The following is a 27965-nucleotide window of genomic DNA, read 5'->3' on the forward strand; positions in this document are numbered from 1 at the left end:
ACTTCCTTCAGAGGCATGTATTTCAAGCAATCATAGACTACACAGTGTGGGCAGGTTTTTTATAATGTGTTCATTCTCTGCTGATGTGGAGCCAACAATTTTATCTTGTGTGCATACCATAGAGCACTGTCCCTAGGATTAAAGAGGCTGTATATAACACTTTTGAAAGGGAAAGAATTTTCTGGGCTATCGGGAAAAATATTGAGTTACTAAGCCAGCACCATAGCATGAGCCTTTTGCAAATGTACGCCTTGCAGAAAAGCTAGCTTTATATTTGCCTATAGGACAAATTGATGTATTGTGTAAGCTAGCAGGACTTAATGCACCGCAGAAGCTTTCTCTGAAAAATGTAATTACCAAACACTACGTTTAGAATTCTTCATGTATGTTTAGTGCATGGCTTTCTGCAGGGGAAGAGTTTGCAGACCTGGCTGCATGGCTGGCAAACATATGTAGTTATGGAAAGAAGAAATGCAGTCTTTTTAACACTTGGATTTAGCCTGAATTCATCTATTAATGACAGACCACTGAAAAACTTATATGCTGAATGGTTGGTACAGGTAATACTATGTACCTGTAGTTCGCATCAATTGGGCACACACAGATTTTATCAGCCATACCTACAAACTACAGTTGTTGAGGCTGTAACATTGTGTCTCATACTTCTTTCCCCTCTGACACTCTTAAGTGTAAAGGAGATACATTAGATTATTCCCTGAAATCAAGTATGTCCATTCATGTAGAAGACAAATTAAAAATCATATAACATCCCGTTTCTGTGTCCTGTTATTTACATGCAGCCTTAATAACTTTTATTGTGTAGAGGATTTGCTACTAATAATCACAAATAAGAATAGTCTTCCCTATAAATGTCTTTATAGTCTTGCATTTATACTCTTCTGCAGAGTATAAAGCTGGTGATCTCATGTTCTAATCTATGACAACTGAAATAATATTCTAATGTGCATTTCCAGGAACATGTTGAAGGAGAAAACTGTGATCGTTGCAAACCAGGATTTTTCAATCTTCAGCAAAATAATCCCAAAGGCTGTGAGGAATGTTTCTGCTCTGGGAAAACTAACGTCTGCACACACTCTCACCTTACCTACAGAAGTGTAAGAAAGATCACACTGTATCCATACATGTCATTGGTTTTGTGTTACTGTGTGTCGTCACTGTCCATTGTCAACAGAGTTCGTCTTACTGTAAAATCATGCATGTTCTTTTATGGCCCATGTATTTTTCATTTATCCTAAAGAAAACACTTATAAGCTTTGTTTCTCTTCATTGTGAGAAAGCTCTGAAACAGTGCAGTTAAACAATGAAAAGTGCAAAAGAAGTTATAACAGTCAAAAATGAAGCCATGTGCATAAACACAGTCCTGGAATGTGTATACATAATCAATCCTGAGTTACATGCAACATATCCATAGGGAAACCTCTTTTCCAGGTTGCTGTTAAATTTCTAGACTTGAAATAATTAAGAATTTTGAAACATTAAATGTACAACACAGTTTATGTAAGAAAAAGATATCTCCTACAGGGGGCATTCTGAGTGAATTTCTTTTGCATACTGCATTCCTAGGAAAGAATGTGAAAGGGAGATGAATCTCCGGTTCTTATTTGTGCTGTAGAAAAATGTCTTTAGCCTGAAAATATACTCTAAACTTTAAATTAGTTCTCAAAGCTCAGGCACTGATTCCACTGTAATGGATGTATGCTACATATTCATGTCTGTAGATCGAGTTTGGGAAATGTGTTCCAGGTCTACTAGCTCCTGGTTTTGGCTGTATTTGCATGCTGGAAGTCTGAGAATAAAATCATATATGCCTAGTGTGCTCATTTACATGCCAGAATCTAGAAAATTTTCCATCCCACAGCTGAGCTATTTTATTGTTCCACTTGTATCTAGGCTCCAGAAGCCGTGCTTGTATGAACAGTGTGCTCTTCTCTGATGATTCATTTCTAGTTATGGGATTTCAAAAAGTCAAGTTCTGGTGCTTCACAGCTTTGCTTTGGCTTTCTAAAAAAGTATATTTGAACTTGTAAGTTGTAAAGCCTTAGAATTACAAATTATTTTAAATTATGCTGTCTATAATATGAGAAAATGTATACCCATTTGTCAGCTCATCTTCTGTACGCTCTGTGACTGATATTATTTATTGAAAACTTGTGTAATATTTGGAGATATTCTTGCACATATGTTTGTATGACAGAATTTCCTCCTCACTCTGGACCATATGAAGCAGAGAAAGCAAATACTTGCAGTTACTTCAAACTACTCAGAAGTTATACCTCCCTGTCACATACGATAAGAGAAATTTTTGCTGTTATTACTTCATTGTTTCCTTTGCTCCTAAATGTATATTAATCATATAAACCTAATTAGTTTTTTAAAAATGGAAGACTGAGAGGCTGTGACTGTTGAAATGACTGATGTCCTGATTCTCACTGTAAAGTGTTTTGATTTGCTTTTTGTGGTGGTTTTTTTTGTCATTATAGGTAGAAGATATGAATGGCTGGTATCTGACTGACTTACCAGGTATCATCAGAGTTACCCCCAAGCAAAAGAGATTTGATGGACATCAGCAGTTTAGCATCAGCAACGTGGCTGCACAAAAAGTACTGCCACAGACCTATTATTGGAGTGCACCCAGTTCTTACTTGGGCAACAAAGTAAGTGCAGACGGTACTTGCCTAAACGCTAATTTGATTTATTGAGAAAAGAATTAAGGCTTTGAAGGGGGGTGGAACTGAGAGAAGATTAAGTTGGATAGCTACTTGACCAGCAAAATTGCAACCAGAGAGGAATCAGGTGTATGGAGTATCCTTGTGAGGCAAAGAGTTAAGTAGGGAAAATTAACAAAGTGTCTTTGACCTTGAGCCCTCTTCAGGCTTCTGCTGTCAGATATTAGACAAGTCTATATAGTTTGCAGCATTGTTTTTTGAATGAATTAGCTGGTGTGTGGTTCAGCTTGTCCTGTTCTTTTCCCACCTTGTCCTTAGCTTTGAAAACCAGTTCCCTCCTCTGCTTTTCAGAGATGCAAGTTGTGTATCAGATGTTGTGGGGGTGTGTTACAAAACTTTGATGCTTGGCAAGAAACTTGTGTGTGGGGAGCTCTCTGCCCTAGAACTCAGCAAATGCTGTTGTGAGCTATGTGCCAATTCCAATGCATATATTTATCCAAGTTTGCATGTGTCCATGCGTGCATGTACACACATATTCATGCCCTGCAGGTTAATGCCAAATATTTGCTTTCTAAAGTCCTGGATGATTTAGTAGTCTGACTATCAGGCTTCTCACCATTAGACTTTCTGCTATCATACATGATACCTTCATGAAAATCTAATTTTTTTTCCAGAGAGTAGAACTGAGGACTGTGTCCTTAATATGAAGAAATCTAAACAGTTTCCATTTACCATAACCCTGATTATGCTAAAACTTACCTGAAATGCTAACACCAATACACTTGAGGACATTTTCCTCTGTAGTCTCTTCAGCCTAGTCAACCTCTTATTTATTTATTTTCTTCCTACTGGCTGAAAATCAACATGACAGAAGGTAAGTGAGCATGTGGAAGCTAAGTAGCATCATTCTGAAGAACTGGACGTCCTGTTCACGGCTATAAATGTTAGTCAGGCTCATTTAGCTGGGCAAGGGAGAGTTTCTTCTATGATCTTCCATGTCTTGTGAGCTTACCCTGAGAAATGAACTGATACTTTTCCAGACAGAACTTCATCCTGCTTCTATTCAGTGAGCAAAAAATGGTAAGAATGTGCACAAATTATTTGAATGTGTAAGATATTTTTTCAGTGTAATTTGGAGGTCCTTTGTGGTTACTGTCAGGCATCTCTGTATGAATGAAGCAATTTGCCTTAATAACTGAACCATATAAATTTTTGATACTACAATAACACTGAAAGCACTCACAAATTACCACAGTACATCTTAACTGTCATGTTGCATCACGTAAATTATAGTCATAATGACATGCTTAGGCCATATGATTTATGCTATGGAAAGGGAAATGGAAATATAATATTGAGAGTCCTTATTTGTAAACTCAATAAAACATTTCTCTAAATAGCTGAAACTGGATAAAACCAAATAGCTGTAACTAGATAAAAACATCCTCTCTTGACAGTGGTTGCTAGCTGTGTTACAGTAGAATAATTGGTATCGCAGAGCAGGCAAGCTTCTTCAAGAATTTTTTTCTTAGGAAATGTAGAGAATGATTTAAGAGATCTTATATCAAGAGATAAACCTTGTCTCACAAAAAACTGCCTTTCCTTTTTATTGTTAAAATTATTGCTCTTAAATACTATTCCCCAAAATAAAATTGGGTAACAAAAGGTAATAACCATCCTGCATTTCCCAGTTTTCAAATATAGCTCAAAAACCTTATTTAAAATAATTATTTTAATATAAAGTTGGCATGTTGTGCATATGCCTCCACAATGTTGATTGCCATATGTGTGCTATCTGCGTGTTTTACATCCATCTCCAAATGCTTCTTTTGAATGAAAAAAACGTTATAAATAGGATGGTCCTGTGTGTGCTTTTCTTTTTTTGTCTAGGGTGACTCTAGGCTATTCATACTGGTCTTTGACTGTGTCTATAAGGAGACATTATAAATAACAAGAGGCTATAGATGGTACAGGATTCTTGTTTATGTCAGAGTAGGACAAGAACATGAGCAAATTAGTTTAACGTCACCATATCCTTTTAGTCTTCTAAATATATATGCTACTACCAAAACTTAAACGTTGTTGTACAAATATAGATAATTTTTTTTAAAAAACAAGATATTTTACCTGTCTGACCATATAATACAAATTTGAACTGAAAAATTGAACGCTGGTTTTGATGCAAAATGTATTTGTTTTGCATCTGGAGGATGCAAAACTGGAGGAATTATTTTTCTGTAATCTGGAGGAATTAAATTTCTAGGAATAAAATAGCTAGTGGATAATTTGTGAGAACAGATTTAAAATGGCTAGTCTTAAGGGTTTAGTAGGCATCATAAAGCAGTTTATCTTCTTCCCTGTCTACTTTATACTGCTGAACTTCCCTGTTTGCCTGTCTACTTCTAGCTGCTGAACTAAGGATTGCAGCAATCATGAGGACTTGTGGTCTGTTAGGGCTTCTAGTTACCGAAAAATTATCTTACTCTATCAACTCGAATTACATTTTAGGTATTGGAAAACCCCATTTGTTTTTTGTTAGCAGAGTCTTATATTGTTTTGACAATGGATCTTGAGTTTATTTTAAACTTGTGTCCATGCTAAAATATTTTATAAATTTGTCTGAAAGGGTTATGAGTTACATTTTGTTAATGTTTGATCAGAGCACTTGTTGTGGTTTAGCCCCACTGGCAACTAAGCGCCACGAAGCCGCTTGCTCACCTCCCCCCAGGTGGGATGAGGGAGAGAATCAGGAAAAAAACCTCATGGGTTGAGGTAAAAACACTTTAATAGGACAGCAAAAGAGGAAAGGGATGCACAATGCAGCTCACTAAAAAAATTGCACAAAGTTGCTCACTACTCGGCGATCGATAGCCTGTCCCTGAGCAGCGATTCCCACACCCCGGCCAACTCCAGTTTATGTACTGAGCATGGCATTACATGGTAGGGAGTATCTCTTCGGCCAGTCTGGGTCAGGTCTCCTGGCTGTGCCCCCTCCCAACTTCTTGTGCACCTCCCCACTGGCAGAGCAGGGGAAGCTGAAATGTCCTCGACTTAGTATAAGCACTACAACTACTTAGCAACAACCAAAACCATCAGTGTTATCAACATTATTCTCATACCAAATCCAAAACACAGCACTATAGCAGCTATCAGGAACTAAAACCAACTCTATCCCAGCCGAAACCAGGACAGCACTGAGAGGAAAGTATAAAATTAATTAAAAACTACATACAAAACTCAGATGGAGGACATGAACCACTTGTTTCTTTAAAGTCAATATGGAAGGATTAGGTGTCTGCAATGTTTTAGAAGTCTGACATTATGTATATACTCTCCCTCTTTTCCTTTGACACCTCAGCAAAAAGCAATTTGATAATTTTTATGCTGAGTAGAAGCAATTTATGATTAGCCAAAAGAAAGCATAATATGGAGCATATCTAAATAAACATATCCCTCCCCCCCACTAGACACACACACACGAGGGGCAGGTGAGGCCATTTGAAATTCCACAAGGAAACATCCATCTTTGGTTAGAGAAAGTCGCTCTGCCTTATTTTCTCTCTGCTGCTGCAAATATTATGTTCCTTTCTCTTCTAAGGGTCAGCTTTAACCATGAAGGTGGAGATTTACCCTTCCTCTTTCAGGTGGTTAGGGCACTGCCCTTGGCCAGCAGTCACAGGTTAGTTCAGCCTTTAAGTGGAGGCCGTCCTAGAATCCACGTCTCTGAACATTGCCTCAACACCCAGCAGTACTACAGAAATTAGATAATGCATTAATGCTGACATTACTCAGACTGCAAACAACGTGACAGAAGCCCTAAAACAGCTCTATTCTAAAACACTATTTGCTTACTTGCAGATTTTACTCAGATTTAGAAGTTTCTTGTCTCAAATATTGCTTTACAGGAGCCATTTGAACGAGTTGTACAGCATGATCCCATTCAGTGTAAGTAAAGTAATATAATTTGGTCCTTCATGAAGTTGGAGTATGTTGAAAATTAGAGGAAAAGATGCTTGAATAAAAGGCTTTGTTACCTCTTGGAAAAATTCTAGCACATCGTTATTTGTCAACTCCATTGACTTAAGCAGCTGTGTGGTGGATACATTGTTCATTCTCTGACCTCTAGTGAAAACCAAGGCAACAGCTGAAAGTTTTGTGTACAGTCTGTGCATACAGAAAAGGAAGGAGACTTGTTTGACTTAACACTGTCACTTCATTTATTTTCTCTTTTATTATATAATTAGCTGTGTAACCTATTTGCTGACTTACAGAAGTCAGTGTTTCTTTGAGTCCAGAAATGAAGACAGTGGAATAAGCCTGTAGACAATACATACAAACTTTAAAAATCTATCATCCCTTTAAAAGTACTCTACTGTGGAAAGCTAAAGATTGGGATGGACTGAGCAGTTTGTTTTGTGACATAATATCTATCTGCCCAGAATACCTCATAGGATTAAATATTGAATTATAAAATAATCATAAGCTAGGTCCTTGTGGCTTTTATGTTTATTTCCTTCCATTTGTTTTCATTTCTTAGCCAATTCTGATGCAAAAGGCAGAATAATGCAAAGCAAATTGCAGTCTACAGCTCCCAGGGGAGGGCATCGAAACCCAAAACATAAAGAAGTGTAAAGAATAAAATAATCAGCTGTAACAGAAATGCCAGGATCAATTGTCCTAAATTATTAATGCATCTAAACCCAGAAAGCTTCATCTAGCATTGTCATGGTTTCAGATCTCAAGACTTTCTTGTCATAGAACATGATAGTTAGATAGATCCACAACTCCTTTTCTTGCTTTTATTGCCTGCCTCAAAAAGAAGAACAATCTAACTTAAGACCTTTTTGTATAAATGAATGAAATGCAAACTAAATTGTTGTTGGAAGCTACTTTTTTCTACCATCAGGTTGGTGTTTTTTTAATTCATTGGCCTCATGAAAAGCAGTGAGTGACCTAGCCTACATAATTCTAAGACAGCTGTGTCTTAAATGTAGCCAGCAGACTGATTTTTTTGAGTGTGTGTCTGTATTGCATTTATTGTCAGGGAAGTGAAGTAGTGAAACTTAGGTGGGCTGGTGTGATCTCCCTTTGTGAGGCTTTATAAGATATTTCTTTCTTTCAGGTGGTTATATGGACAATTGAGGCCCTCATGTAGAAGATTTGGTTCCCTAGTGCAGATCGGTTGTCCAAGTCTAAGCAGGCCACCATTTAGTAACATAATGGCAATGCTTGAAGTATCTGCTCTGTGAGGGATTTTTCTGCAGTAATGGGAAGTCCAGTACTTCATGAAGAATTTGCCTTTTTTATATCCTCTGCACACCAATGACTTTCAGACTCAGACTTGAATGCGTAACAACATTTCTAAGCTAGCAGAGGTAGAGTGGGGATGGAGTAGGGAATGTGATCCTCAAGTGTAAGGCATAACATATCAAAAACAATTTTATACAGACATTTGTTGATTGTTAATGTCTTGTAAATTTGAGTGGGATGAAATGTTATATGCATGTTACCCCTATTTGTAAAAGAAACAGTAATAGGGATCAGCAGCACATAGTAAGCAAGAAATCTCCAGTCAGTGTAACAGCCCTGAAGTTATTCACAGTTGCTGCAGATCCTCAATTTTTTTTAAAATAGTGTCAACAGCCAACACATGGAAGGAAATTAAAATTATTCATTTGAACCTAAAGAAAAATATCTTTTGTAAAGACGGCTACTTCAGTATCTTTTGGCTTTCATATTTGAATGCATTTTGCTGATAAAAAGCTGTTTTATTTTATTGATATGGTTTTATTTTTTAACAAGTAAACCCTAAGCTAATATAAATAGTGTAATGTTATTTTAAATCACAATCTAAATTGCCTTGACTGAAATTAAGTCACCATGTTAATCAGACACAGTCACCAGTATGAAGATGTCTTCAACTTATACCAAGTGTGCTGTTTATTTTATTAGCACTTCACTGTAGCTTCTAAGAATTGAGGTAATAGTCGAATTCAGATACTAAAAGGATGAAACAAACATAGACAGAATACAAGTGAAGAGCAAAACATGTTAAAGATCTGAATCACAGCTGACTGATGCTTCCTTTAAGTTTACTTAATTTGTATTACGTGATTTGGTTTAGATTCTTTATCTTTACTGAAATATTCTCCCAATATGCCACCACAAAATGAGACGGGGTAGGTCTCTGCATTCTTTCACAGCTGTGGTTAGCCAAATTTTGCTTGATGCCCAGTACAAATTGAAACAATACCAAGACTGTCCTATTTGGGGTTCAATCACCCATGACTGTAAAGAGCCATCAAGACATAAGTAAATTTTGCACACTTTGTTCCTCATTAATGCTTTTAATGATACTTGGATAGCCTGTTGGGAAGTTCAAGTACAGCCATTATTGTGATTACAAGGAAAACTAAGGATGCCCAGTAGGCTGTTATGGCCTCTTTGCACCTTGGAAATGAGTTGAAACAGGGCTTAAAATCTGGCTAGCTGAGCCCACTGACTGCAATATTTCATCTATCCCATGATACATTTAATTTCTTTGTGCTAAAATAATCTTATAGTACTGTAGAGAAAAGAGGAAATTTATTGTTGCTGAAATTATTTCATAAATCTCAAGTATCCTTTGCGTTACCTGCTTACCCAAGTCTGCCTTGAAGGCAAGGGTTTTAATCAATGGTGGCAGTTGAAAAATGGAGAAACAAGCAGGAAATAAAGTAGTTTCACAAAAGAAGGGATGTGAAAGCTCGAGAGAGAATACTGAAGGTTGTTAGGAAATAATGAAGAAGAAAGTAAATTGGGGAATATCCTTGTTAGATTGAAAAATCTTACTTTTCTAATCTCTGATCCCAAAATATTAAAATACAGAAGGATCAAACAAAGCAGAAGAAAAAGAAAAAAAGTATTTGACTTGGAAAGAATTAATATATCTGGCAATTTTGTACTGAGAGCCAATCAACATGCAAAGGAGCATGGTGATGGTGATTCATAAGATAGAGGTAGCTAAATTGAACAGTGCTTAGTTAAGACTGCAAAGGAAAACTGAAGTTTATGAAAGAGAGACTACATGGGGGTTTTGTTCCTCTTGTATGCCTTTGCATGCTAAGTACTTCTTCAGCAAATAAGTGTTTGCTTTGAAAATTATATTTAAAGTTCCTTGCTGATCACAGATTACCTGGAAGTAAAGGGTTTAATGGAATTTTACTCAACTTATCCACTTATATTAATCAGATAGAATTTATAGTTGTGCTGGTTTTGTCTGGGATAGAGTGAATTTTCTTCATAGTAGCTAGTATGGGGCTGTGTTTTGGATTTGTGCTGAAAATGGTGTTGTTAATACAGGGATGTTTTTTTATTGCTGAGCAGTGCTTACACAGAGTCAGGACCCTTTCTGCTTGTCACCCCACCCCACCAGCGAGTAGGCTGGGGGTGCAACAAGAAGCTGGGAGGGGACACAGCTGGGACAGCTGCCCGCAGCTGACCAAAGGGACATTCCATACCATATGACGTCATGCTCAGCATATAAAGCTGAGGGAAGAAGAAGGAAGTGGGGAATATTTGGAGTGGTAGCATTTGTCATCCCAAGTAACCGTTACATGTGATGCAGCCCTGCTTTCCTGGAGGTGGCTGAACACCTGCCTGCTGATGGGAAGTAGTGCACGAGTTCCTTGTTTCGCTTTGCTTGCATGCACGGCTTTTGCTTTACCTATTAAACTGTCTTTAACTCAACCCATGAGTTTTCTCACTTTTTCTCTTCTCATTCTCTCCCCTGTCCCAGCGTGGGACAAGTGAGCAAGCGGCTGCATGGTGCTTAGCTGCTGGCTAGGGTTAAACCATGGCAGTAGTCCAGACATTTAGTTGATAATGGTTACATAGGAGTGTGTTGAAGGAATCTATGCCCATCACCAAAAGACTACACATAAGAGCTACTGAAAGGTCATTCTCAAAATATCAGAGCCACAAAGACGTAGTGTTCATTTCAGTTTCCAGATTTCCCTTTATGAATAATTGAGTTGCTACTTCTGTTTGATTTACCTGCCTCGCCTCGATTTCCTTTAAATTTAAATGAATTACAAAAACTTGAAGTAGAATGTAATTGAAATTGTTGAGTTCATAACCCGTTAGTAAAACTGCATGATGCTACTGAGCTTTAGTTTTGTAATTTTGTTGTGCTCAACTTCTGCCTTCCACATCAAAAAGGCAGTATGCAGAACGAAGTACTCAGAACTTCTGATGGTGCGCAAGAGAAACAGCCTTTTCTGCAAACCATTTGTAGTACTTTCAATCTGTGCTATATTGTTTTTGAAGTCTGGCATGCTCAGTAGCATCTGACAATCTCAAAATGTTCATGATGTGCAGCTTCTCTACAAGATGTGTAAATTCCATTATTTCCATTATACATATAGGAATTAGCATTGCTTTTCTTCTCATCTGTCTTCAGAAACTAAGTTTTGCTGCCTAACCTTGATTGACTAACTTTATCTTGTGTCTTTGAAACGTTTTAAGACTAAACCAGTGTAGCACAGGTGCCCAAATGCAAGTACTAGTCACCTGTATACAGATGCAATTGACAGGTATATGTATGTGAGTTTTTGTAACACACATTTCACTGTATGGGTGTCGTGAATTTTTCATCAATTCATAGGTCTGAGAGACCTAATCCAACTAACTTTGTCAATGATATTTTACACCCATTATGATTAACAAAAAGGTTGTATATTTGTACAACTAAATATTGTACTATTGTCTATTTTAAAATTTTATTGAGTAATTAAAGGCAGGAGTAATTTTTAACACACAAAGCATCTTACTAACTAGAGTACAGAAGAAGAGTGGTTTATCAATGGTTGAAAAGGCTACAAATCCAATTAAGATATCATTAGCAAAAAACAACTCACACTGACACTCAAACTGTATACAAAGAACTAGATTTTATTTTATTTTATTTTATTTTATTTTATTTTATTTTATTTTATTTTATTTTATTTTATGTTTGTTTATGGGAGAAGTAACCAGCTCCAAAACTAATTACATTTAAAATTAAATGAGTAATTTTGTAAATTCTATATATTCTTGACTTTTTCATGAATGATTGTTGAGTGGTAGGGCCATAATGCTGTGAGTCCCTTACAAACTCTAATTTTTAGAGGGTGATATTCCATATTTACTAAATTTCCAGTCAGTCTTCCAAAAAGTATCAAAATTATCACTTTTGTATATTTCAGTTTAACAAGAAAAAGAGAAAAGCAGACCATCTTGCTCTTCAGATAGTTTGATACGAACATAGTATTTTTAACATCTATACTGGGTCTGGCTGGGCTGGAGTTAACTTTCTTCATAGTTGCATGTGTGTTGTAGTAGGTTGCTGTGTTTTGCATTTGTGGCTAACATAGTGTTGTTAACACATCAGTCTTTCGGCTCTTGCTGAACAGCGCTTGCACAGAATCAAGGCTTTCTCTCCAACCCTTCCCCCTGGTCCATTGAATCTTTTCACTTCCCTTCTCTTTTCTCCCTATCCCATGGGAGAGAGGAGTAAGTGGGAGGCAGGTGGGTGTTTGGCTGCTGGCCAGGGTCAACCCACCACACCACCATTGAAAGTGAGGAAGAGATAGAACCTTAAAGCCTTTGACAGTGCAGCAATTGCAAAGGAATTTTTCAGTATGGCTGCAATATACTGACATTGAAAAATGAAATGGTAACCGGAACTGACAGGAAAGTAACACAATAGTGATCAGAAGCTTGAATAATTGGTTTAGTTTTAACTTGTCTTTTCATAGAGTCATTATTCTAAACTTTGTAATATGCTTTGATCTAATATCTGCTTTATCATGCTTTGATCTAATATCTGAACAGAGTATGAAGCATCCTTTAAATCTTGTAGGTCCTGTGTCTCATGTACAGTATTGCCTCTGTCTCATCTACCCTATCATTATGTGGTTACTAAAGATTTCTGAATGGATCCATACTGCTTTGTTAAATCTCTAGAAGGCAAAAATTACTTAACGTTCTTATTAAGCTTACATGCTGTCAGATGATCTTTAGCAGGAGAGAATGATGGGGGCAAAGATTTTGTTTTCCAGAGAGAAACCCTAACTAACTACAACAAATTTCTTTAGGAAGCAAACCTCAGTGGAAATATTAAATACTCAGTAAGTTTCTAGAAGTAAGGGTTACCCTAACGACAGAGTGAATTTGCCCAAGAGACAAAAGGGTTAAGACCAGGTATCTGGCATATTGAAGGGATAATCATGTGCTAGAACCCCAATCTGAACTGTGATGAATTATTAAACAAGTGGTTTGTTGAGTGATTGAATATTACCTGCAAAGCACTGCTCATCTCCTTGAGGCACATCCAGAGCTAACTGAATTGAGCCAATTAGACTGACTGTCTCTTCAATGAGTTGTGACCTATCAATGGTTATAGCTTATTATGATGATAAATGAACCCATCTCTCAAATTGAAGCCTGAGTACACACTTCAGCAGTTTCCCTGAATCACAGGGCCATTACCTATCAACTTCAGATTGACAGGAGCAATAGCAATGAGAGCAGAAAGCATGCATGAGTAGACACAGATGATTGTTTTACCCAAATGAATATATTTGCACTTACTTTTGGTGAGGTTGTTCTGTGTTTTTGGGTTTTTTTTTAATGGGCCTGCCTGAACATTCCTATTTCGCTAGAAGTACCTCACATTTCTCACAATATGTGCAGTACCACCCCGTCTCCTGAGACAGCTGGATGAATTTCTGATTCATATCTATCTGCCTTTTCAGTCTCAGAGGCACTCTGTATTATGATACAGGTGAATCCTTTTTTCCTAATTGAAGAGTTTCTTTTATTTGTTTGGCCCTCTTAGCCCTATCAATTTATTTTCCAGAGGTAATTTCCTCAGGAAAATGAGCAAGATAGAGGAACTGTAACATTACCAATATTTTTCATTATTTTATTACAAACTTTTGAAATCTTTAAGTATCAAATATTATTACATACTGAGACACTTCTGGACCAGTTGCTTGGCTAGTTTAACTCTTTTTGGAGACAGGAAGATTTTTCAGAGTGAAGGCAGTTGTTTTAACAACTTTCTGTGTCAGTTTTGTTCTGGGTTGGTCACTCCTCCCCTCACTGTTGAGTATTTCAAGTGTATTTTATTATTTAAAAATAACAGCGCCAGAGATACATAACTTCAATTTACTGTCCTGCAAGATGATTTTAGTTATGAGTCGATTTTTAAAATAAAATTGCACAAGAGAAATGGCTTTATACATTCTTAACCACGTCTCGGTTGTCCATGAGATAGCTACAGTCTGCCCTGAAAGTGTGGCCTGGAGTCAGTACTCCCTTGAATCAAAGTCTTTAAGTTATGCAACTTGCCTGTCGGCACAGCAATCCTGTCTATATACCTGCCTCTCACACAGTATGCTTCCTACCAGCAGGTTTCCTGCAGCGTGTCCCAGTGAGCCGTGCCTCGCGGCAGTGCATACCTTACTGCGCACTTAATAAGGCAAAACTTTCAATTCCAAGTTCGCTTTGCCGTGAACTGGGTAGCACATTTGCAGCGATATTAATGGATATAAATACAGTGAATAGTAATCCATAGTTTTCCATCAATATTGTATCTTCCATGCTCCAGAAAACCATAGCACAGTATTACATTTACTTTGAAGTTTTTTTGAAGCTCAGATGATCAAAGTATGTCATATTATAGAGGAACTTTTTCTTCTTCTATATTTTAGATTAAATGCAACAATATAGGACTACACATACATCTAGCCGGTTTAAGTGTTTGCCAAGTGAAAAAAACAGATGGAAAACTAAACAAAAGTAAAATGAAAAAGAAAACTAATAGATCAGTATTCTGTCGTCATTAGCTATGGAAACAAGATTTCCTAACTCAACAAACCTAGGCAATTTAAACCAATAAAGCTGGTGGGCTGAAACTGCATTTATTTAGAAAGTAGATTTGTAACAACAGATGCCTTTAAAGCTAATCAAATAAACAGATACATTGTTTGGTCAGCTGTGTCTTATTACTTAAATGTGTGAGCTAATTCTGTTTTGTCTACTGTGATGAAGAGTCCTTCTGAGAAAGAACTTTCTACAGTTTTGTTGCTGAGATTCTTCTTATGTGATGTGCAGTCCAGTAAATTATTCCTTTCTTTCATAGACGATGTATTAGTTCAGTTTAGGTAGACACACAAAAATCCAATTTTGTCACTGTCCTGTGTCTTTTGTTTTATGTCAAATATATGATACATATATGTTTGAATACAAATAGCTTTATACATTTCTCTCATCTGTTGAACAAAAATATGAATGTATGACACAAAGGATGCAAGAGAATGAAACTAGCCACATGAGATTAAAAAAATTAGAAACTTAAATGTAAGAATGATCAAAACAACCTTTCTTAAACAAACCTCAAGCTTCTGTATTAAAGCAGGCTGACAGTTCATTAAAATACTGTTTCGGCTTTTTCCACCAACCATTTTCAGATTTTCTATTAGAAAAATTGCAGTAAGATACTTTGTTTCAGATTTTGGCCAGTGCATTACCAGGTCAAACCTGAGCCTGTCTGGCATTAATGGAGATTTTCTGAGATACTGTAGTGTGCCTTTGCGGATCTGCTGCTCCTATTCCCTTCCTTTGTTACTGAAAAGAAGCTAGCAGTAGTAGAAAAGGTTGAACATTTGGTATCAAGTCCAGCAACTCAAAGTCTCTTATTCCTACCATGAATATAATGAAGTAGATGACCATATCAGTAAATCATCAGATTCATTACCAACCCTTCCCAGAGCTCCATGAAACAAAACATCCCTCTGCCTGCAATGTTCAGGGAGACAAATGACAGCTGAAAGATTTGGGAGAGCCAAAAGTGCTCTCCAAATCTCATAGTATCTTCTAACTGTCCCTGAACTGAGTCTCAATTTGGAATTAAATAGAAGTGCATACACTGTTGAGTGGTGGTCTCACCAATGTGCGAAACCTATATAAAAATGTGTGGCAAAACACAGTTGTTAATATAATTTACAGAGTTGCAAATCTAATGTTTTTCTGAAAGATACAGACAAAAGAAAAATGAAATAAGAAAAAAATCTTCCAATTTTTCAATGCAATTTTTTTCAGAAAAAAATATTCTGATGAAGTTCACATGCTTTATTTAAAATAAAGATGATGAAAGCATCATCTTTCCCCTTAAGTTGTATATTTTATAAATATTTTTACTGACTCTAGTATACATTCAGTCTAATGTTTATATACTTGTCTCATAGCCATTGAGAGTGTTACTCTAGGCAAATATGTAAAACTTAGCCTTAGCTACTTTTCCTGTAAATCATTATTTAGCTTCTTTGTCTACTTTCTTTCCAATGCTGTGAAGTGTTTTCTGTAGTTGTGTTTTCTATAGTCACTTTTGATAAGTAAGATAATTCTAGGCTAACAGCTATAGGTGCATTGTACAGAGTATTAACTTTGCTCTGATCACATCTCGTGTGTTCCAAAAGGTAAGTGCTTTTCCTTCCTTCTCTCAAGATTTTTACATAATAGTTGTTTCAGGCTGTCTTTCAGTATTTTGGATGGCCAAATGCTGCAGGTTCTTTCTAGAAAATAGATCTATGAAATCTATTACCACAAGCAAATCTCATTTTTTTCATGGATGCAGCTAAAGTAAAAACTTATATTAAGTCTATAAAAAAGTATTTTTCTGTTTTCTTCCAAAGAGTCCTAGCACAGGAAAACTCACTTAATTTTTTATGTAGGTTTCCTGTATGTATTTTGCATGTTTTATTTTTTATGTCCACTGAGAATGGACACTTTCATGTCCATTTCTGCATAAAAGATATGCAGAACGTGTAGCTATGTTCTGCTCTTTAACAAAGCAAAAGACTGTATTTTCCAAATACAGAAATTTTGGGCAGTGTGAATATATCCAGGGCTTTTTGAGTTGAAGTTGCCAAATTATTTACTTAGTAACATCATGAAGTTTTTCTTACGTTTAGAGAGAGGACATTAGTCTAAACAGATTTTGATCTGACCTACTAAAGTCCTTCTGACATTTTTAGAGCACAAATTGAGTTTCATATTCAAATGCCAAATTCAGAGAGCTGAAAAGCCTTCTATTGGATTCTCTATTTAGGTACCTGAGATTGTTCTGTGATGCTCAGAGTGTAGAGGAGAACCACAGCAGAAATAAGTGTGAAGTGACTATAGTCAACCACGTCTTTGAAAATGATGTCCCAGAGTTTCTTGCACGTTAGAAGCGTGCTGTTTTCTAGTGTGGAAAGGCACAGTTTTTATAACTATTACAGCATGTATGCTACTGCTGCAGCATTTCATAAAGCACTGAAAACACTGATTTAATTAAATGTTTTCACTTTTCCTAAAGAATATGGTGAATTTAAGCTTCTGTTACAAAGCAGGATTTATTTTGCTTTAGGCAGGTAGTGACTACCACTTTAAAATAAGTGGGTGTTAATTAATCCTTAAATACAGCAGATACTATATTGGCTAATGTGGATACAAATCCACATTATTAATGAAAAGATCCATCATAATGAGTATATTACCTTCTATGCTGAATTATGATGAAATTCTTATGGAAGGATAAATTACATCCATTGTAAAACCTAATGGATATCATTATGGTCAGTGTTAAAACAATGAATAACGAATGAATGAGTAATAAGAGGGACACTAAAACTAAATTTTATTCATCAGCTGTGTTGGTAAAAATGTGTAATCAGTATCACAGATTTAAATACATATCCTAGTTGTCTGTGCATGTGCTTTGGGCAATTTGGGACCATCAGGAAAACTTGAACATTGCAGGAAAAAATTCTTAACCATTGCACTAGAAATACATACATACATTTTATGTAAAATATTGAAAATTCAAAGAAAATAGTCTGAATATTGCCCAAAAGGCCTTAAATCTTTTTTGTTTTCTTTTGTATACAAAGCAGCTTAAATATAAACACCAGCAATACGACAATGGAAATTAAGCAAACATTTTGTAATTGGTATGCTTTATTACCCTGACTGCATGAACTGAACAAAAGCACGAATAGCTAGCGATGGGAGCTGCCTTAGTAAGTACATCTGCTTGGGACAGCATTCAGCATCCCGTTAAGAGCAAAGATAAAAGCACCCCATAAGGTAGCTCCAACTATGAGTACATGCTGTGTTCAGTGAACTTCTCAAACTTCCCAAGGTTCTTAGTGTTGTCCCTAGGGCTTATTTGTCATTGTAAGCTTTATGAGGGCTTCTAATAGGCTTTATTTATTTTTATTTATTTATTTATTTATTTATTTATTTATTTATTGCTTGTTAGTTTTTGTGCCAACTCCCCAAGCTTCAGAAACAATAATGCTGTTAACAACTGATCTAAAAATACCACTGATCCCACCTCTTTTTAGGGAGGAGAAAAGGAAAAAGTGGAGATCATGAGGGGATTGTGTCTAGGAAGAGTGTGGATGCATGCTTTCATGTGGTCTAATTCTCATCTGGATGGCTAGGAAGAAAATGAAGTATAATTCTGCAGAAGTATGGGCTATTTTTAGGGGGAACTTTTTGTATGTTAAAATAACCAAGGCAAAAATTATCCCATTTGGTCTCCATCTGTATTGGGTATACTATCATATATTAGGTATTCTATTATAGATCTTTGATCTGGATCTATATTAGGTGTTCTGTTCTGTGGATCTGTATCAGGTATTCTACAGTGTCCCTGAGGAAGAACTTTCGCCTGCAATACGGAGAGAAATGGGAGCACAATGTGTAATAAATCAGTAAACTGCAAATAAGATTCACACTGCAGATCTGAGAAGAGGAATTTGTCCTGAGAGCGACATCATAGATTCAGGTTTAGAACTACTATTGCCAAGTAGATTTATTTGGTTCTTCAGGGAAAAAAATAGAGAGATGTGGTAATATATTACCTTCTGAGTATGTTGCTATTTTTACGTTCATAAGGCACTGAAAGAAAGGTTTATACTTCCAGTTTTTGGCATAGACTCATAAACCTTTAGTATCTTTCTGAGGAAAAGACAAAGTTTGAGAATATAACAATATCTGTACTGCAATAGAGGAAAGTCCATCCAGCCCAGTAGTCTGTTTAATCACAGCGGTCAACAGCAAATGCCAAGGGGAGAGTATAAGAAGAAGGCAAGGGTACAGTGATACTTCATCACATACTTCATAACCTCAACCAACCTGTAGCCTGGGTACCTTTGAACTGATGGAGGTGTCTTTGTATTTAATGGTCTTTATTCGTCCTAACCGCACAGTAAAACCTTTATCACATGAAGATCTAGCAATAAATGAGGGTCGTGTTTGGGACAGCAAGTCCGGTTCTGTGGCAGCCCACTCTGTGTCCTGCTCTCTACCATTTTTATATGACTTTGAATTGTCCGTGAAAAATTCACTTGTATGGGAAAATCCAGGAGATCAAAATGTTTTCTGTCTAGCCTCAGTTGCACTACTAAATGTTCTTTTTTTTAAAGCAAAATCATAGTGTTTTTATAATAGGTCCTAGTGCTGCTTTACTCTGTCCACTTAAGCTGGCAAGTCAGGTAAGTGATCTGGAGGCAAAATTACCTGTACTGGGTTTGTGTGGCAAGGTTTTGGTAGTGGGAAGGCTGCAGGGTTGGCTTCTGTGAGAAGCTGCTAGAAGCTTCCCCTGTGTACAATATAGCCAGTGCGAGCTGGCTCCAAGATGGACCCACCACTGGCCAAGGCCGAGCCCATCAGTGACGGTGGTAGCGCCTCTGTGTTAACATAGTTAGCAAGGGGGAAGAAAATGGCACACAGCAATTGCAGCCAGAGAGAGGAGTGAGAATATGTGAGAGGAACAGCTCTGCAGGCACCAAGGTCAGTGAAGAAGCAGGGGCAGGAGGTGCTCCAGGTGCCAGAGCAGAGATTCCCCTGCAGCCCATGGTGAAGACCATGGTGAGGCAGGCTGTGCTCCTGCAGCCCATGGAGCTCCGTGGTGGAGCAGATCTCCACCTGCAGCCCAGGGAGGATCCCATGCCAGAGCAGGGGGATGCCCAAAGGAGGTTGTGACACCATGGGAAGCCCACACTGGAGCAGGGTCCTGGCAGGACCTGCGGCCCCATGGAGAGAGGAACCCAGGCTGGAGCAGGTTTGCTGGCAGGACTTGTGACCTCATGGGGGACCCAGGCTGGAGCAGTTCGGTTCTTGAATGACAGCACCCCAGGGAAGGGACCCAGGCTGAAGCAGCTTGCAAAGAACTGCAGCCCATGGGAAGGACTCACGTTGGAGAAGTTCGTGGAGAACTGTCTCCCATGGGAGGGACCCCAGGCTGGAGCAGGGGAAGAGTGTGAGGCGTCCTCACCCTGAGGAGGAAGGGGTGGCAGAAACAAGGTGTGATGAGCTGACCACAACCCCCATTCCCTGCCCCCCTGAGCCGCTTGGGAGGAGGAGGGAGAGAAAATTGGGAGTGGAGTTGAGCGCGGGAAGAAGGGAATCTTCTTCAGGGATGAGTTATTTCTGTCTTCGCATTATAATCTTCTGCTAATTAGTTAAAACAATTATGTTAGCAGTGATTAGAATCTGTATGTCCTTGGTGTTAATGCATTCTATGATTTTGCTTCTATAAAGACTTGAAGAATTTTTAAAGCTCACTTTGATTCAGGTTATTATAAAAGTAAATGAAGGAACTACATATTGTTATTACTCTTCTAATTTATGTGATTGTATCACACACTACATTTTTGTACTGGAGCACATAAAAAGCAGTGAGCCTTGGAAAGTGATCTGAGCAAATACTAAAATAGCTAAATAAGGTTGAAGAAGGGGAAGCAATAAATCAGATCAAGTAGAATTATAGGAGGATACGGAAAAGAAGAATTAGACTAACCACTTTTGAAGGCATATTCTGGCTTTTCTTAAGTGGGCCCATGCAAGAGAAGTAGTAGTTAAAAAATATCTTCCCAGCTCATGTTGTCTCACTTCTATTGCAGAAATGAGGTCAATACTGCATTCTCCAAAACTTGCTTTGCTGACCAAGAACTTGAGTTTTGTGGGACAGTTAATTGTACAAAAGTATGTATGATCATTCCCTCATCCTTTTTACTTATCGGCTCCTCAGCTGTGGTAGTGCTCTCTGTACTCTTTACAATTTATGATATTTTGCACGCTATCATCATAGGTTATGAGGCAGAGAAGATGTTCTTCATTTCTTAATGTCCTGTCTTAAACCTTAAACATCTTTCTGGAGGCCATAAGGATGAAGATGTGTGTCCTCAAAGTGGAATTGAGATTTTTGTTCTTCATTGTATACTAGTTCAGTAGCTACTCTGCATCAGTACTGTTGTCCCTCTTCTTGTAGACACCACAAATTGCAGATGGACAGTTTTCAGTCGATGAACATAGTTCCACTGAGGCTACTTTTGCTGTTTCTTTTATAGCAGGACCCAGGCTGAAGCATATGAATGTCTAACCATTAATGTAATGTTGAAATGTTGTTAGTCATATCTTGTTTCACATTTCTGTTCATTGATTAAGCTTTTTAGATGTTAAAACACCATGAACTTGAAAACAAACCCCTCCATAGTAGAAATTACTGCTAGACCACTGTGACTAGATAAAAAGTCCTTACAAAAATGTACAAAGGGATTTGGGGACTTCAAGCACTTTGTGTTATGACCTTCAGAAGCAAGTAAGCAAATAATCGCGCGAAAATACGTGACATAGGCACTATAGCAAGTTAATCACTTCAGAGTTCTTCCTCCTTCCCAAAAGTGAGCTGCATTAGGAGATTAGAGCTATAAAAACAATCTGACCTGAGAGATTCTCGTGCTGTAGGGACTGAGGATTAGGTACAGCTCCAACAGTCAATTCACTTAATAACTTCTCACATCTGAAGTTACATTATCCACTTTTCTATCTTTTATAGAATCCAGCTAAGCTAGATCAATATCCTGAGGAAATGTGGCTTTCTATTTTAGGATGACATTTTCCTACTTGGCAGGATATTATCTTCATACAACATGTGTACAATATGGTACTAATTTATGTCTGTATGTTAGTCTGGGAAAAGTTGCCTTGAGCAGTGTATTAGGACTTACAACTATTACTTAGACATTTTTAAATGCTCTTAAAATATCATACACTTCCTCATTTTACTGTAAAATGATACTGTATTGAGCGGAGTCTAGAGTTGTAAAGGTACTGAAATGAAAGCCTAATAATTTAATAACAATTTCATCATTAACTTCTCATTCCACTAGGCTGAAACTGGGGTAATAAAATGGTGCTTGGGCAAAAACTCAACACACAAACTTCTGTATTCACCATAAGATGGCACTTGGATGGAATGAGTTTTAAATACACAGATTACCAAAAATGAAAACAAAAGTTTTCAAAGCAGTTTTTGAGCTACACTGTCAGAAGTATTGTTCAGATGGGTACTTAAAGGACACATCTATATTAATAAACTAAGGATTGCCAGGACCTATTCTCTAGTTTTGAGGCCACTGGTATGGGCATACGGTTGAAACACTATGCTGTTGAATTAGTAGCAACTATTTAAAGAGGAAACAGTATAGTGTAGCTAATAACATTAGTACATTACTTTATATAAATCTCTCACCCTCCATAAGAGAATTGTCCCATCCAAACTATAAATTGGCTGCTAGCCCATACTGTCTCCCAGACTATTCCTGGGCGGATTTAGGAGAGACTCCTTTTGTTATTATTTTCTCTTCCCTCTGTGCTAATATTTTGAACTTCTCCAGAATTAAGCAGAACTACATATATCTAATTGAGCGTAGAAAAACTTCAAACCACGTTAATTGTTTGGCAAGATGAAAATCACTAGAGAAAATAGTTTTAAGCAGTTTAAACAGTTGTGATTTGGTGCGTCACCATGCAGTTTATCAAATGAACTTCCTAAATGGGAAATGCAGAAACCTTGCCAAATAATTATTTCTATTCTGGTGTATTAAGTTCACAAGCCAGTCTTGATGGCTCCCTCTGTAACTGGAGGAGAGAGACAAGTTTCCCCAAAGGGCAGTTCATAGCACTAATTTATGCTCTACATGAACTTAGGGATACCCTCCTCTTCTCCACAGACAGTGGAGGGAGAGTAGGAATATCATCTCTAAAACTAAATAAGGCATCTAATATTATCTGGGATTGGGGCCCCTGAAGTTCCTACTTTAACTTGAAAGTATTCTGTTTGGAAAAATATTTAAAAATGCTGACAAAAGGTAGATAAAAGGGACCAAAGCACTGTCCCATTCATGAGAGGTACTTTAGTTTGTAATTTCTGTTGAAAATTTCTTTGACAGTCTGCACTGGATACTTTACCTATAAAGTAAGCTTAAATGCTTAAATATAGAAAGTCTCATTGTGCCATTGGTATTAGATTTGTGACAGATACCTGTACAGACAAGTCATATAACCTGTTTAATAACACCCAGATCTCCCAATCAGATGAGACATTTCACAAAAATAATCACTTGTCTTTTTTTTCCAATTTACGTATGAAACTAAGATACAACGCCCTTTCTGTAACACAGCTATAAGGGAACTACAATGTAATTTGTAAATAATGGTTTATATTACAGAAAAGTTTATATGTACACTACTGAAATGTTTGTGTGTGGCAGATTATAAAACATCAGCTTTCTAAACTATAATCTTCAAAGCAAAACACAAAATGTGTATACATTGCTAGAATCATCTCATGATTGCAAAGGTCATTTCTCCATCCAGTCATGGCTACATATTGTCCCAGTGGCAAATGTAATTAATGCCTGTATGGAAAAAGTACTATTAATAAATACTGATGTATTTGAGCTTGCTGCGTAAGATGAAGCAACTGGAAACCAGTCAACAGCACATCACCAGTCAGTTGTTTGCAGATCCTCAGTGGTCTAAAGTGGTATTTATTAAATAATTGCCCTAGCTATATGGCTATCAGGAGGGTGGTACAAATGTTCTGAACTAACTTTAAACGATGTAGGTTAGGTATTAATAACTGAATTCCCAATCTCTGTAGTATAGACTGCTTCCAGTCCTCAGGTCAACGCAAGCACCTATACATGCACTAATCCATTAATTTTTGTACAATTTTGCACCAACTTGATGTCATACATCAATAAAAAAGTTCTGACTAAAGTATTTTATGTAACAGACAAAAGCAACAATAGAGAGTCAGTGTATCTAAATAGGGAGATAACTCAAAGGAGAAAGTGAGTTGAGAGGTGGTTTTAATTGCATGGAGACGCATGAGAAGAACCCTGAGTAAAAACAAGGTCATCCTGTGCCTAGATAGATTTCCAGGAAAACATAGTTACTTAACTTCTGTGGGAATGAATTTAAATTAAATGTGCTGGAAGCTGCATAAATATTTGTGCCACCCAAGAGAGTGAGAATGTAACAGCAGTTCCTGTCCTGATGGATAGTGAATGCTTTCATACCCTGCTTTGAACTTTACCAGAAACTCCACAATGTCCTGAGGGCCTGCCCTTACTGAGCAGGAACTCCTGTTTTCTTAGAAAACAGCAAATAATACTGCACCCTGGAGACACCTGTGGTTTATTGTAAGTAGCCAAACTAACAGTCAATTGTAGACACACTTAAATTATCTAGCTCAAGTAGATGTTCCACACTTTGATGTTCTCACAGTCTCTTCTTCCCTGAAACAGCTAGGTTTTTAATCTGAAAAAGCATAGTCATAATTCGTACTGCAAATAATTCATGTGCACTGGAATTAGGCAGCATTAATTTTAAGGATGAGGAGATATAACCATGAAAGGAGATCAGGGATTCTAGTAATATGGGAATCATTCTCAAGTGTGTCTCAGTGAATAATCCATCTTTTATTGTGCCATGAAATAAAAAGGTTGAGGCAAATGGTAGTGGGAATTTGTTTGGATCAACGCATGATAAAAACTTTTTTTTTGCCAAGCTACAATGAAAAACTGAAGGATTTCTTTTTTCTCCCAGCTAAAATGGGAAACTGAAGGATTTCATTACCGGTCAAAGGTTTCATTTGACCTGGAGCAGATTTTTTGGGGGTCACAGGCATTATTAAAATGAAGAGTATTAATGGCACAGCTGTGGAAGACTGGTAAATTCTGTTTTGTCAGTTTAGCTTCTGAAATATTTTTCAGATGAAACTGTCAGGCAAACTTCCTCAGATTTTCTGAGTAGTTCCAGGACAAACAAAATAGCATTTTAAAAGTGACATTACTTCATTATTAAATGTAACAAAACTCCACAGATCAACTTAACTCTTATTCCAAGTAATTTCATGGTATCAGTGTTACATTCTTTTTGTGCTCCATCTCCTTCCTTCTTTTGAGGAATAATGGAGACAATAGGGAATTTTTTAAAAACTTCATTTAATCACCTAATGATATTGGCATCTTTTTCTCTTCTCTTTTACATTGCCAGAAAAAGAAGTTCGAAGTTTTTTGCTACTGCAGAGGACTCTCAGCTGTTCAAGAGCAGTGTGGTCAGAATGGTGTATTAGAAGACTGTGTCTAGCCCTTACATATTAGCAGTCTGACGACTCCTTTCCAGACAAGGCTAAGCCCAATTAGATACATATCTCAATTAAAAGAAATGTTCGTCTAAAGTTTTGTTTGGATTTAGGGGTTGGACTAGATGATCACCAGAGGTACCTGCCAACCTCAACCATTTTATGATTCTGTTGTTCTATGATTAGGTACAGACCTACAAGCAGTTAAGTACTAGTAATTACTTTGTGATTAAAATTATTAAAATAATTGAAATTAAAATTATAGAAATTATAAGTTTTTACAGCTTACTGTGTATCACAGAGGTACAGTTGACTCTTTAGAAATCACTGTATTGTAAATTGTTTTTTAATCTCAGACATTGCTGTTACTCTCTGGTGAAGTACAGTACCATGACCTATTCCAGTGGTTAAGAATCATACTAGAAATGCTAAATGCCAGCAAGTCTTATCAATGCCTGAGTTCACAGTAGTTAAATGGCAGTAGAGAGATCCACAGGGACTAAAATACAATGGGAAATAGTCTGTGTCACATTTCACATATAGACTTTGGTGAAGCTATTTTTTCTTTGAAGAAAGAGTTGAGTGGCTGATACATGAGAAGTTAAGAGTTCTTTTAGTTGCAGTACCTTAAATTTACTGTTCATTTTAATTGATTCTGTCAGTAGGTAAATAAACTGAGATTTATCTAACTGGTTAGATGTAAAACAATGTGTTAATATGCGTAAACTCTTTTAAATACTTTAATTGGCTGCAACTTAAAGTCTTTGCAGACCCTGAGTCTGATCATGCCATATTGTTTTACAGTAAAAGCAAAATATTGCATTGAAAACTGTTGAACAAAGAATGTCACATAGAATTAACCATTTGCTCTTCACCACATTGAGAGATCAATCCTCCAGAATACTCACCTATGTGTTTGAGTCTTTATTTCTACTTAATATTTTATGATGTAGTATATTTTGGCCTTTTCTAATTATATTTTTTGTAATACATCTGTGAAGTGCTAGGCAACCTTAGACACCGTAGCTTCAGTTCAGATTATTGAAATTTGGGGCCCTGCATTGACTTCAGTGAGATCTTAGATTTCTTGAATTTTGAAAGGATTCTATTCCTTGCCTTCAGGTATTTCTCAGACAATTCTTGTAAAAAGACCCAGTGTTTTCCAGGCTGTAACTAAAAATATCATTGAAACATTTTCTTCAGTTTCTAGTAAGCATATCTTGATGTTTGCAAACTTTACATGATAATCTTAAATCAACTGTTCCAGAATTAAAATAGAGAGTATGGTGGGTTAACCTTGGCTAAGGGCCAAACTCCCACCCAGCCTCTCTCTCACTCCACCTTCTCAGCGGAACAGGGGGGAGAAAATAGGATGAGAAAGCTCATGGGTTGAGAATAAGACAGAGAGATTGCTTACCAATTACTGTTGTGTGCAAAACCGATTCAACTTGGGGAAAATTAATTTAATTTATTGCCAATTAAAATATATTTGGGCAGTGAGAAACAAAGACAAAAATTTTAAAAATACTTTTCCTTTGTCCTTTCCTCGGCTCAACTTCACTCTTTCACTCCTGATTTGTTCCTCTCTCTTCCTCTCTGCCACTCTTTCCCTCTCACACTTTTCCCCCTGCCCTGGCATGGGCTGCAGTCCTCAGGAAAAATCCACTCCAGTGTGGGCTCTCCATGGGCTGCAGTTCCCATCAGGATAATCTGCTCCATCATCTCCATCCCATATTTTTTTCCCCTTTCTTAAATATATTTCCACAGAGGCACCACCAACTTGGCTGATGGGCTTATGGGCCTGTGGTGGGTCCACTGCAGTGCCAGTTGGACCATGCTGTGCCTGGTACAGGGCAGCCTCTGACCACTTCCCAGAGGGATCAGTCCTACAGTCCCCCTGCTACCAAAATCTCACCACTTATACCCAACATACTAAAACACACTGCATTACAGAAAACATTGAGGAATAAATCTTTAAGTCAAAAGTCAGGCACAAATCCCTATGATAATTTTTTGAGTACATGAGGATTGAATTAGGCCTTGAGGACTTCCTCCAAAGATGCAGCTGACTTATTATATGCCTTTCATGCATACCAGGAAAATGCTTTCTTATGACCGTATTATGTTAAATTCTTAGTTGCAGAAATTAAATAGATTTTGTGTCTTGAGTGTTCCTGGCTTTGTGTGTTGCTTTTGGTTCCATGACTTCCCACCAAATAAGTGGCAGCAATGATTTGGATGTGAAAGGTATTATGGGATATCACTGTTAGTCATATGATAACCTCGTATTTTGTTGCTTTTCAGCACAATAATCCTAAAATAACTGATGCTACATTTAATACCATTTATCCTGAAGCATATTTAGAGGGAAGTATAAACAGGAAATTGTTTGACCTTCAGTTTAAATACATTTCAAATTCTCTACAGAAAGATCTGAAAAGTATGCATAACTGAGGCTTGTGGTGATTCAGGTTGCAGTTCAAGTAAACTAAAAGTTTTTTGAAGATCACTTCAAAATGGTGGCTGGAATGCTGAAGGAATTAGTGGATCTGAAATTTTTATTACAAACTAAATGCAGATTTTAAAAAACTTTGCCATTTACAATATTACTGTTTCACTGAAGACAGAATTAGACCAACCCTGCTCACATCTGAATAATTCAAAATAGAATACCTACATACAGCAAATGACAGGTGCTGATACTTCTTTCTGAGCAGCATTATTCATACAGATGGCTATGCACCTGATGTTACACTTCATTATGGAGA

The 27965-nt window shown here is 37.1% G+C and overlaps 1 protein-coding gene across 1 annotated transcript in view; it reads left to right on the forward strand.

Annotated features, from left to right (window-relative positions):
* Positions 1-27965, forward strand: part of LAMA2 (laminin subunit alpha 2) — a 291049-nt gene that overhangs the window by 72817 nt on the left and 190267 nt on the right. The window contains exons 10-11 of the mRNA XM_081997942.1: positions 975-1115; positions 2502-2675. Coding sequence (XP_081854068.1) covers positions 975-1115; positions 2502-2675 — 315 coding nt within the window. The remainder of the gene's footprint in view (positions 1-974; positions 1116-2501; positions 2676-27965) is intronic.

This window comes from Phaethon aethereus (assembly GCF_964289735.1).
Source record: "Phaethon aethereus genome assembly, chromosome: 3".
Taxonomy (NCBI): Eukaryota; Metazoa; Chordata; class Aves; order Phaethontiformes; family Phaethontidae; genus Phaethon; species Phaethon aethereus.